The 13,235-nt window shown below is 42.6% G+C and overlaps 1 protein-coding gene across 1 annotated transcript in view; it reads right to left on the reverse strand.

Annotated features, from left to right (window-relative positions):
* Positions 1 to 7,872, reverse strand: part of DMRT1 (doublesex and mab-3 related transcription factor 1) — a gene marked incomplete at both ends in the record, with an annotated part of 62,497 nt that extends 54,625 nt beyond the window's left edge. The window contains 2 exons of the mRNA XM_083884036.1: positions 4,210 to 4,393; positions 7,582 to 7,872. Of these exons, the coding sequence (XP_083740162.1) occupies positions 4,210 to 4,393; positions 7,582 to 7,872 (475 nt within the window). The remainder of the gene's footprint in view (positions 1 to 4,209; positions 4,394 to 7,581) is intronic.
* Between the last annotated feature and the right edge of the window lie 5,363 nt (positions 7,873 to 13,235).

A 13,235-nucleotide genomic window follows, 5' to 3' on the forward strand; every position in this document is an offset into this window, starting at 1 on the left:
TTTTACTCAAACCAGAGCCAGCCTCCCAGTTGGATAATGTTGCTTATACACCATCCAGCCAAGTTCTGAGCCTCCCCATGCACGGAGCCTCCAGAAGCTCTCTGGATAACCTGTTTCAACCTCTAAGCACTCTCACAGTGAAATGGCCACAGCAGCTTTCACATGATCAGTTGACTAAAATGAAGCTTTTTTGATGAAACTGAAATTCTGACAACACATAACACTATATTATAAATACTGTTACAGAGCTTTCTTTCAAAAAGAAAATGTTTCACTTTTTTAAACCAGGCTTTGAAAATTGATATTTTTCAATTATTACAACTGATTTTTTTAATTTATCACCTATGCAGCACAACAGCTGCAAGATCATGGCAACGATTTTTGAAATCACAATATAGTGATCAAGAAAGTAAGGAAGGCATGGTAGGGTTTTTGCAGACAGCTAAGGCACTACAAGTTCCAAGGGATCTCAGCACCATCATGCATTAGACATTGTGTTACTGCTAACCCCACTATGGTCTGTATTTATGAGCAGAAAAAAACTCTTCTTTTAGTCAAAGAGTTTCCAAGTAAAGGCAGCACCTACTTAAGAGAAAAAAAAAAAAAGAGTACTATTTTACTTCTGTCAAACATAACAAATGTAACAAAGGGAAATAACAAATACAAGCTTACTATCCACAACTGTTGAAAATCATGTTTGTCAGCCAGTGATACTGGATACCTGAATACTGCCATCATTGCAAAGACAACAGGGAAACGACCACAACACAGGACCAGGAGCTGGCATTTTGCATCACACAGTAATCCCATTTATACTGGACACTTCTAAACTGGGCCAACAACAGTGCAGAGCAGCAGAAAGAATGGGTGTTTTCCAGCATCTTTCAGTCATCTGGTGATGTATCTTGCAGCCACTCCACTGGGCAAATGCTAAACATGACTCTTATCTGCGACCAGGACCAAATAAAATGAAGCAAAGGTGAAATGCATTCTCCTTCCTTCAGCGTGAGCAGCTTTGTTTTTCTCAGTGAACTCTTAAGGTGTTTAGTGAGCTCATCGGCCTCCCCTCTCTGCCCCTCTGTGACTTTTAAGTATCAAAATGGCAGAGGCTCTGAATTGACACAAACCAGTGAAGAACACAGTAAAGTGAGAATGACTGTAAAGCACATTCTACATGCTTCACCCATAATCTCTCCTAAATTTTGCATGTCTGTTAACCTAACAGAAGGAAGGACAATTACGTTGAATGCCCTGGGATAATGACTTTTGCTGCTCCGTACAATTAAATGGTCTTTTCTTTCAGCAGTCAACAACTTTTTAAGGGGAATTGCACAGAAACAACGAATTCAGTTGTACTAATGTCCTGAGACCACGGTCTGTTCCCCTCCCACTACCCTGCAGATTCCCAGTTTGCTTTTGAGTGGGAACATACACTCCATCCAAAGTAAATATCCCTGACATGGTTAATGTTCAAACACCTATGCTATGACCACCATAATTCATTTTTTCCCTTTTCAAAAACAGTGTGTCACAATGGGATTTAAAAAAACTGCCTCTGGTCTCCAGGTGTCACACTATTTCTGATCTGCTAATAAAATGGATACAGCAAGCAATGACTCTCTCTCTGGCACTATGTCTGATTTGTGTGACTCCTTCACACATAACTCCTCTGCTGGCAAACAACGTTCCATGTGATGGGAGTCCAAAAGAAGAACTGCTCTCATAAGCCAAAAACCTTAAGAGGAGGGACAGAATTACCGCTGTCAAAATCACCTCTTGCCCAATCTAATGTGAGTCATACAGGACACTCTGCACTCCCAGGAGAAACTGCTTCCCCTGGGGCCTGCAGGGAACTGCTGACTTCCCCCCCTTACCATGAAGGGTTTCCCTTTCTCTGCCTGCTTTAATAATTACTGTAAGTTCTTGAAAAATCAGCACCTCAGCCTATCAACCTGAGACACTTGCTCTGATGGAGTTTCTCATTTTGCTTGCAGTTTAGAGTTGTAATAAAATCCTAAGACACCAACACAAGAATCCATCAACTACCTGGTCCTGAAACAACCCAACATCTAAAGCCAGAACTTGTGCCACATGGCAACTTCTCACCTGAAAAAAAGCAGATAGTTATATGCTAAAAAAGAAAAGCGTGAGGATATTAAGGCTATATTCCTCACCAAAGCCTGTACTCAGACACCTGACAAAGCTACCCTACAGGTCTGGGTAAATGCAGAGCATCTTCTCCAGCTTCAGAGTCAGCGCACAGTCACTGGTATCAAGTCAAAACCCACGAGTACTTGCACTGCTTTCAGCAGATGAACCTACCAAAATTATTAGGGATGTAACTTCATTTATACAGTGTAGTCATCTCTGAGCTAAGCACAAATGTCTGCTGCTACTCAGGTGCCCAAAAGCAAAACTATGAACCTAATTTCCTATTCATTTGGAAAGATGTTTTCATTCCTGGTGAACAAGGTTGACCCTGTCTTGATTCTTGACTGTAATCTCATCTGGAGATGAAGCTGTGTATTCCAAATGTTGTCACTCACAAACAGTTATTTATTTGGACACAAATAATAACAGTTACATATTTAGCAAAATACTTGAGAAACAATGTATTTAAATTGCTCAAATTCTATTGTAAGAAAGATGACTGCTCTGATCAAAAACAGACAAACAATTCAAACTACTTTAAAATTAGGTATTTTTATGTTTTCAAGTATTTATACAAGCATGTGAGTTCCCTTAAGCTTGTTCAGTCTACATTTTTAATTCAAAGACCATAATTTAATTCAATTAATTAGCAATTATTAAAATGGGATTAACAAATTAAATATTGTCATTTTAAAAACATTAAGATCAAAGCTTATGCCAGTTTTGTCAACTGTAAAATTATTTCATTCTTTGGTCTTTCTGTATAAGCAAGGATCTTCTTGTTCTCCTGAGTTACACACAATCTCTATATATTACTGAATATACTACTTTAATCTTCAGCCAGCTTTTTCCATGTCTATAGACAAAGCATGCAGTAATGCAAATATGAAAGGAGTAACTGCATCAATTCAAAGGTGACACTAACATAATGAAAACAAAAAAGCTAATAAAAAGCTATTTATTGCTTTATTAAGCAGTTCTTTCAAAAGCTTCCCAACAAAATTCCTCTACAATGGTCTGAAACTGCCTGTCTGCACTAGATCCAACAAATCCATCTGACACACTTTTAATGGCCTGCAAAACAGAATAGCACCACTTGACAGACACACACATGCATTGTGCTTCTATTAATTAATGCAAAGCACTGCCCACTTTAGAACCATCTTTCCATCTGGCAAGTATATTCACCTGTATTACTGGCATGTGTACAGATGACTAAAAACAATGAAATTTCCTTTTCCTTTTATCTATGATTGTTTACCTTTTTCTGTTTATACACAATAAGTCAATTACACCAGCTCCTTTCTTCTTTCTTATATATGTTCAATCACTGTATCTGTCAGGCATAGTTAGGAAAGGGAAAAAGCAATTTGCATAGGAAAAAAGCATTTTGCCTAGAGTCTTCACTTGCCTAGCATCTTCAAATCCCATCTTTGCTTAGCTATGCTTTCAATGAATATACAAACAAATACTGGGTTTTGTTGTTGGGGTTTTTTTTGGGGGGGTTGTTTTATAAGGGTTAAATACAATACAGAAAGTCGTAGTAAAAGAGAAGGATTACATCACTCTTTCATAGTTCATCTCACCATGCCACACAGAACCAATGTGCCACCACATCAAGTCATGTAACGTTGGCAGATCTCTGCTGCTGGGGTCAATAACATTACCCACGTACTTGGCTTCTATATAGCTCTGAAAACTCTCATATTTTGAAGAAGCTACACTCGCAGCCAAAACCCACTTACTGTGACTGTAGCAGAAGTATTTATTTTGGGAAAAAAGCTTCCAATAATTCTCTACTTGCAGTCACACATCCTATTGAATTTTTTTACAGCAGCAGTCCACATAAAAGAAATTTTGATTTTCAAGTGAAAATAATAAAATAAAATAATAAAGGCTGGCACTGGATCCTTCCCTTTGGCTAACTGTACCAAAAGCACAATGCTGCTGCTGGGGAGGGGACTCTCCATCACCCTGTCCACTGCCAAGAGGGGAACAGGCGCCAAGAGCAGTGTCTGCCATCCCCCCCAGCCCCAGCACGGCTCTCCAGCACTTTACCTGGTGGTGTACTGGCTGCTGTCATGGCTGTGCTCGTCGAGTGCATTGGGCTGCTGCTTTCCAGGGAGAGGCAAGAGCTGCCACCACTGTTCTTCTTAACAAAGGTCTCAGGGACACTGGGCAGGGGCACTGGGTGGCTGATTCCCAGCTCCTCTTCCTGAGCTTGCTGTCTTCTTAGTGCAACCTAGGAGCAAAAGACAAGACGTAGGACATGCTCTGTGGTTTTTTTTTGAGCACAATACATACTGGCAACAGTGCACAACTCAGAGTCAAAGCTGGTTTGTACAAAATACTCTTTGTACTGTAGAGCAGTGCTGATCATAGAATCATTAAGGTTGGAAAAGACTTCCAAGACTACTGAGTCCAGTTTTCAACCAAACGCAACCATGTAGACTAAACTACAGCACTAACTGCCAGGTCTAGTTGTTTCTTGAATACCTCCAGAGATGGTTACAGCCTGTTTCAGTACTTGAAAATTCTTTCTATTCTTCCTGATGTCAACATGAGCCTCTCATTTGAGGACTCCCAAATGGACTCAATCATTGAGTCCATTTCCTCTCGTCCTGTCACTACTGGCTGCCTGGAAGAAGAAGGTGACCCTCACCTGGCTCCAACCTCCTTTCAGGCAGTTGCAGAAGGTCCCTCATGAGCCCCTTTTTCTCCAGGCTAAACAAACACAGCTCCTCCAGCCACTCCTCACATGGCTTACTCTCCAGGCCCTTCACACAATCCAGACAGTGGGTAGAGAAGCATTTTAGCTTTAAATCAAACCCCAGCCCCTTTCTGTGTCCAAGCACATAATGGACAAGCCTATGAAATGCTGGTGACAAAGACATCTTCCTGCACCAAGGAAGATGACAACAGCTGACTACACTCCTCCAACACAGCTGCTCTTGGGACAAGCACACTATAGAAAGTGTGGTCACTACCCTCCTCTCTGCTGGTAAAAAGTTAAGTCTGCCTGCAGGGCTCTGCTGTGCCTCTTATCAATACAAAGCAGCTCTTCATCAGGGCTTGTACCTGCAATCTGCTGCTCTATCCAGGCCTGCTAGGTTCCATGCTGGCACTTTGCTGGAAATGTTGTTCCTTCAAGGAAATTTCAACATAGTGTATTTCACTGTACACAGAGAACCATTATGGAAGCAGCATGGCAAATGTAGGGTACCATCCTGCAAGCATCTCACCTTAAAGACAGCTGTGCAGGTCTGCAGAAGCTGGAGCTCCCCATTTTTTTCCCTAATACTGACAATGTTCCAAAGCCTAGCTGGCACTTGCCAAGCCTATAGGCACTACACAGTCTGGACACGGATGCAAACAAACCACAATCATTGCGTACAGACAGCCCCTTCTGCCTTACCTGAACTAATAGATCAATTTAACACATCTGTCCACCCATGCCATACATGTCTGGGGAGTATATATGACACTGCCACAGCTACTTGTCAGGTGACTGATTTGCATCTTTACTTGAACCTTAGAAATATGTTCCAGATTACAGACTGGGATCATGGGCTTTTTCTTGCTGGAAATTGTTCTGAGTATCTGGGGACAAGACTTCCTTACATTTTCACGGTCAACAGCCACACTTTTCCCTAACACAGATGTATAATTCTGTTAACACAACCTAGTATTAGCCCTTGCAATAAGAAACATCCAATACAGAAGGTGCAGACTTGCAAACACCACTGTAACTTTGACTTCACAAGCCAATAACCTTGACCTGTAAAATTCCACCAGCATCAAGGGGCTTACTGCAGAAATACATCAAGAGGGGGAAAGACAGACTTTCAATGTGCAACTCCTACACAGATAAGGTTTAGCTAGGGAGGCTTTCAAAGCTACTTTCAAATAGTAAGGCAGAGAAGAGAATACCCCCAGGAGGACCATCACCAGAACCTGCTAGCAGGAGGCACCCACTGCCTGACAGAAGCCGCTGAGTAGCAAAAGAGCCCGTGTGGATGGGGACACTTTGCACAGGGAACACTGCACTTTGTGCTCCTTTCCCCGAGGCAGACAGCAAAGGGATTCACGTTTATTTTTCCACGGTTCACACCAGGCAGAGAAAAGTGCATGTTACCTGGGTGTAACAACAATTTCGGGACTGCCATACCACCAACAAGGACGTATCGTTTAAATGAACGAAAACTTACTCCCATTGAGTTTTAAGGACCTTTAAAATACCTGCACTGAATAACGGAATAAAAAAAAAAAAAAAAAAAAAAAAAAAAAAAAAAAAAAAAAAGCGAGGAAGCTGGTCACGTTTTTTAAAACCCGACACACATTTTAGGCGGGATCACGAAGCTCTGAGCACACCATCAGCTGCAAACTGATGGATGGGTCTGGTATCACTGTTCCACCCCATCAGCAGCTCTAACATGTCAATTATCTGCCGGCAGGGGATAATTTGCGCTAACGAGGGCACACAATGCCCCTCCCAGAGCTCAACTATTCCAAAAACCGCTCCACTACACGCCCAGGAACCCCTTTAAAGTGAAGTTTAAAGCTTTGTATACCAAAATACAAAATTCCTCCCTGAATGAGACCAGTTAAGATCTTCTCAAGTCATACGGGGCATTGATCAGTTCCCAAAACTTTGTCCAGGAACAAGCCTTGAAGTAAAGATCACAGGGATCGACAGAGCTCAACATTTGCACCGACAGAATTAATATTTCAGCTAGTCTGCACGACGAAAAAGTTATTCCTACCCTGTGCTGGATACCGTTTATTTTGTTAGGCTCAGAATGCTGAGATTTAGATTTAAGATGATCCACCTACATGGCTGTGTAAGAAGCTGCTACCTACCTACAAAATTTGGACCGCTGTAAGAAAAAAAACACCAAAAAAACCTTTAAAAAGCCCAAAAAACCAAACCAAACCAAACCAACAACAAAAAAAAAAAAAAAAGCCAGAAAAACCTCACAAGAAACCCAACCAAAAAAAAAAACCCAAAAAACCCCCCAAACCCCCAAAAAAACCCCCCCCAAAAAAACCCAACAAAAAACCACCCAAAAAACCCAAAAAAACCCCACCTCAAAACCCAAAAAAACCCCCAATAAACCCACCAAAAAAACCCCAAAACAAACAAACAAAAAAACCCAAAACAAACAAACAAAAAAACCCCCACCAAAAACCAAAACAACAAAACAAAACCCCAAAAAACATTAAAAAAGTCAAAAACGCACACAAACTGAAGCCACCACCGCCAGCAAACGCGATCTACACCGACTTCTAAAACCACCAGCTCAAACCATTTCCCGGATCAGCAATTTACAGTTGGCTAGATCATAGATTTTAATAATTAAAAGCACAGAAAACAGCCCCCGACGGCGGCGGGCACCGAGCTCAGCCCAGCCCAGCCCGGGCACGGCTCACCTGCGCTGCCATCACCCGCTGCCTCTCGGCGATCAGGCTGCACTTGTTGCACTGGCAATCCCGCCACATGCAGAAGCGCTTGTGCCCTTTCAGCGGCGAGGAGTAGCCGTGGTTGCGGCAGCGGGCACATTTGGGCAGCCGAGGCCGCTTTTTCCCCGCCGCCGCCGCCGCCGCTCCCCTGTCCGCCGGGGCGGCCGCCATGGGGCCCGCCGCTTTGCTGAAATTGCTGGTTTTGTCTCCCGGGCCCGCCACGTCCGGGGGTTTGCTGAAGGCTGGGGTGTCACTGGGCATCGCGGCAGGACGGGGCGGTCGGTCTGCGCGGTTCTGTCCCGTCCCGTCCCGCCAAGCCCGCGCGTTTTGGCGGGCAGCACCAAAGGCGGGCGGCGCCCCTCCTGCCGCGCCTCCCCCCACCCCCTGCTCAGGGGGGTCCCTGTGCCGGAGAAACCTTTGGTAAAAAAAAAAACCCAGCGAGCCGCCACCCTGCTCTCCGCGCTCCTCCCTCCCCCCAGCCAGGCCGGGCTGAGGCGGGAAAGGCGGGCCCGGTCCAGGCCGGGCCCCGTCGGGTGAGTGAGAGAGAGCGCGGCCTGAGGGGCCTGAGGGGCTCGGCGGGGTCACGGTGCTCGCAGATCCCCACAAAAGGATGCCCAGGCCGCTGTCGGGGGCGGCTCCTCTGCCCTCCGTGCCCCTCAGGCCGTGTCTGTGCTGGTGAGGTCTGGGACAGCCAGGCGGGATCGGCCCCAGTGGTTCCCTGGGCTTGTCAGGTCAGGTTTGGGCACACGGTGTGGCCCAGGGAGAGGAGGTGTGATGCCCGAATTGACCACACAAAGTGCCCCAAGCAAGGCTGCTCTGGCGTCCTGCAGGACTGCATCCTCCTCCCTTCACGGCTAACCTCGCACTGGCGTCCTGCGGTGTGTATAAAGACATGTATAAAGACACTTTTATCGATATCGGTGTGGGCAGGTGATTCTGGCAGGTGTAAAGGTGAGTGGTGACTCGGTAGTCATCACCTTTTGGAGCTGGTGTGGGTGGCAGAGCGGCTGAACTCTGCAGGGGAAGACAAGGGAAGATGCTTTTTTTTCTTCTTTACATAGGCCGCCTCTCCAACTTGGCACTGTGTGATTTATAAACGCGTGCAGCTCTACAGATATTATTTACAGTATTAATATTTCCTCTGTTACACCTTTAAATCTTTCTGGGCTCAACTTTAGGTGACGCTATCTTCATGCCGAAATGAAACTATTAAATTACATCTCAATCTAAGATGAATGACAACTGTCAAATGAGTGACTCAACAGAGATGAAGCAGAAAGGCGCCTGAGATTATGTGAGGCTGATTTATAAAGATTGCATAAAGATTTCTATAACCCCAGCTTCATGACTCAGCATATCAGATGGCAGTAAGTTACAGTAGGTAGAAATTTATTTCTGCTAGAAGAAGCCAAGAAAGGCATCTCTCTCTCTGTGATCAGCTAACTCCGAGCTAATTCTGCTCAGGCTGAGCCTTTGTGCTGGAAACAGTGAGTGCCTGTTTTGGTCTGAAGAAAGCCCCACATCCTTGCTGCCTGGTGTTTTGCATTAGCTTTTAATAAATGACATTTAAAGAACTTTTTCCTTTGTGGTACAACATTGGTTGACATTTCTGATGTCAGTAACTGCACATTTTCTCCCACAAGACAGGAGAAGATGTGCACAGTGTTTAGAGGAACAAAATTAGGATTTGCTTTTATATGTAGTGATGCATATTACTAATGTTTAAGGGGATGAGCAATGTAGGCATACTTAGCTTTGTGTATCAAAATATAAGATTCCTCCCTGAATGAAACCAGTTGAGATCTTCTCGAGTCATGTGGGCATTGATCAGTTTCCAAAATTTTGTCTACAAACAAGCCATGAATAGCCAGTTTGTGAAGTTCAGTGCATGGTGGAGGACAAACACAGGAATGTTTTCAGTTGCTCCCCTACAGATTATCTTAAAGCAAATTGAAAATGCAAATTAAGAAGTAGATGAAAGGAGGCTAAAACAAAAGAGCAAGAAAGGCAAAATAAAATAAAACCCAATAGAAATAGGAGAAGAAAGTCAGAAATTACAGTAGGGGTGGAAAAGGAGAAAAGATAAGAGAAGGACAGTGCATAAAGCAGGCAAAGACAGACAAAGGAAAAATAATAGCAGTCACCAGGTGCTTATATATCTGACTTTTCACTAGAAACTAAGTGGGACAGCCAGTCTCAGAGATGAAGTACAGGATGCAAAAAATGCAACAGTTCCAATAAGAATGTTCATTTATCACTCTTCCACATTATTATTATTTTCTACTACTGCCTTTCAGGCTAACTGCACAGATCTGTATTATCCCTAGTGTTACATAACCTACTGTACAGAACAAAATATTAATGTTGTTAGTACCTATCTGGTATTCTGTGTTCTGGATGAATTTTACCAAAATATCTAGTTGCCTGATAAATACAAGTACATGATCAGTCATTTAATAATGGATTGCTTTAGTTTTGCTAAATCAAATCGCACTTTGAGTATGGTTTAGAGTGCAATGTTTTTCTCCAATTTTTTTTAAATGGGTATATGGTGAGGTTGACAACACTGTTGGATTTGTCATCTGTGGGGTAGAGAAGCAATAGGAGATGGTCGTAAACTGCCATAAGTTCTAAGACAAATCACAATAACCTCACTGCAAGTCTCCAAGAAATTTAGTCATCTCTGGTTCAAGTCTGTCTAGTGATGATGTCAGTGACTTAAAATTACTGCAGTTTGCCATCACCTTTGGAAATAACTGTAATTAATATTTCTGATGACAAAAATAAGAAGAATCAAAGAAGACATTTTTGCTTTTCTTTTTTTTTCTTTTGTCTTAATAGGTATCTGATAGTTGTCCTTTAGCTTTAACTTTTTCTTTACAGTCCAAAATATCATCTATTGGTCATGATATGTCCTTTGCATGCCTTTGGCTGATCCCTTGAACCTGGCAAAAATATTTTATTTGCTAACAAGATCATCATTTGGAGGGACAGATATGAGCAAGACGTGATTCCACCACCACATTTGGTATGATTCAGCAAGCCAGTGGAGAGATGACAATTAAAAAGAGTTTAATTCTAACACTGTTGCCTGGAAAGTGAAGACCTTCAGACTCCACTACAGCACACAGAGGAGTTGAGTGCATTTCATTTTAGAGATCTGCTAGACCTGATTCTGCTTAATTTTTGTTCTCTGGGTTTTTTGTTTGTTTATTTGTTTTTGGTTTTGGTTTTTTGTGGGTTTTGTTTGTTTGTTTGTTTGTTTGTTTTGGGGGGGGGTTGTGTTTTTTTTCCTGTCAGTGGGTCAAATCAGAGAGTTTTTGAGATATTTTTGACTCTAACAGATCATTTTATAGACTGTATCCCCCAGGGCTGGTTGTGAATTCCCAAAAGACTGGAGGAGCAGTGAGGGATAGAAGATAAAGCATGCACACTGCCAGTCTGCACTCTCTGAAAACATCAACGTGTCCATAAACACTCTGGACATTTTGAACAAAATATCAAAGGACAGCCAGAGGGAGTCAAGCAAAGGAGGGAAAACATGCCAGCACATTCCCCGAGGCACTGATAGGAGCTGGGAAGCTCCTCAGTGTTCAGCCTCGGTGCTTGCCTGCAGCTCTGGGTGTCTGGGCTGCCCTAGAGCCATCAGCTGAGCAGAATAAACAGGTTTAGAGCTAAACTCATCTCTACTCCCCCAGCTGTGTCGGTCTGCACAAGCCTTTACTCTCGTGAGTCATCAGCTGGATTTCAGCTGGCTTACTTGTGTGAGCAGTCTCCCATGCCAAGTGTATTTGCTGGAGTGACAGACATTATCACAAGTAAAAGACCTGGAAAGATACTTCAATAGCAGTCCAGTAGGTGGCATAAATAAGCCGTACGGGTTTTGTTTATTATTTTTTTAATTTTCATTTGTACACGTGTGCCGTTCTCTTTCATTCATTCCTTATTTTAATCCTCCTTTAACTTAAAGGGAAGCTGAAGTTTTGTCACTTGGCTTTTAATACACAATCCCCCAGGCAAAGTTTTTTATTCAAAGCAGAGAATTTTCTTGATGTTTTCTTGCAGCATATAGGTTTTTTTGTTGGTTTTATTTTTTTTTCTCCCATTTCTATGTTTCTAACAGTTTCTATTTTCAGGTTGTACTACTTGCAGATCTCAAACTGCCTACACCTCAACAGAAGGAAAGGTTTTCTTATTGGACATATATCTGAACCCCAACCTTGCCTTGAAATTCTCAGTATTTACAGGATTTTAAAGCTAGCCTTACAGCTCCTCTCTCAGACACTTCTCTGTGATGGTATAGAGAGTATTGGCATGAGGAGCATTACTCCAGATCAGTGAAATCTGATAAACCACTGATGGCTTTTGCTAAAAGTCCTTTCAGTCAACCTGAATCTTTCATTCAGACTTAAGATTTTAAGTGCTTCAGAGTCTTCCTTGCTCCAAAGATGTTTCTATCTCCTTAGAGATAAGGAGTTTCAGTGTGCTGCTTGGTTCTCTTCTCCTCAAACTCCTTTTTCCATTGCGGTTGGTGTTTTGTTTGTTTTTGTGTTTGTTTTGGTGGGTTTTGATTTTTTTTCGCTCTGGTGCCCAGGCCTCCACTCTTATTGAGTGAACAACTAAAGCAATTTGTAGTGCTGCCACCGTTTGGCTGTTTGCTATTTGCTATTTGCTTACTCAGTGGAAGTAAGGAGTGGTCCACAGCTTGCTGACGGTGAAAAATCTGCTGTGCCCATCTCCACTTAGCAAGGCATGACAAATTGTGCGCACTCTTCAGCACCCTCAGTTCACATTCTTTTCTCTTGGTAAAATTCCATATCTTGGGAAGATAACCCACTGGAAAATAAGATACCCAACCTTCTCCAAAGGGTGCAAGAAGGAATGTTACCAGGGGGCAGGGAACAGCATCATGTGTATCCCAAAGTGGAGAACAGGCCTGGCATAACAGGTGACATGCCTTTTAATGGCCACTGCAGCAGTGTGTTTATTTACACTCTGCTTATTGTTATTCTCCCAAATGGGGAAAGAGAACCTTCACATCAATAACTTCAGGTGAACCACCAGCAGTGGGTGCCCGAGCAGAAACGTTTGTTTGCAAGATACACAGTAATCAGAATCTAGAGTTTAATGGTCCTGTCAGGGCTATGGTGAAAATTCCTTAAGTAAAAATAAGGAAAACATTTTGTGTTACAACCACATGAAGGCTCTTCCCCTTCATGGCTGTGAGCCCAGCCAATGGGATTGGCCCACACTGCTCAATAAAAACAGGATTCACTGGAAACAAAATTCATGTTGTTACATTATGCCAAATATAATACAAAACCAAAGCAGTTTTCAAGTTCAGTGAAGCAAACAGAATGGAGATACTTTAAAAATGTGTATGTTTATCATGTTTCCCCTCTGACTACTTTTACTAATAACATGCATAAGGAAGGGAAAGAAAAATTACCATTTTTTACACCAACACCTACATTCTTCCTTTCCTCATTTGTTCATGCAAATTGGAATAATTTTGTTGCAGACATAAAGGCTGAAGAAAAAACACTGTCAGCTCCCTGGAAATTTCAATCATTGTTAATAATTTACTTGGATAGCTATTTGAAAGCATTATTAGGTCCAACATA

Source organism: Zosterops lateralis (assembly GCF_965231275.1).
Source record: "Zosterops lateralis genome assembly, chromosome: Z".
Lineage (NCBI taxonomy): Eukaryota > Metazoa > Chordata > Aves > Passeriformes > Zosteropidae > Zosterops > Zosterops lateralis.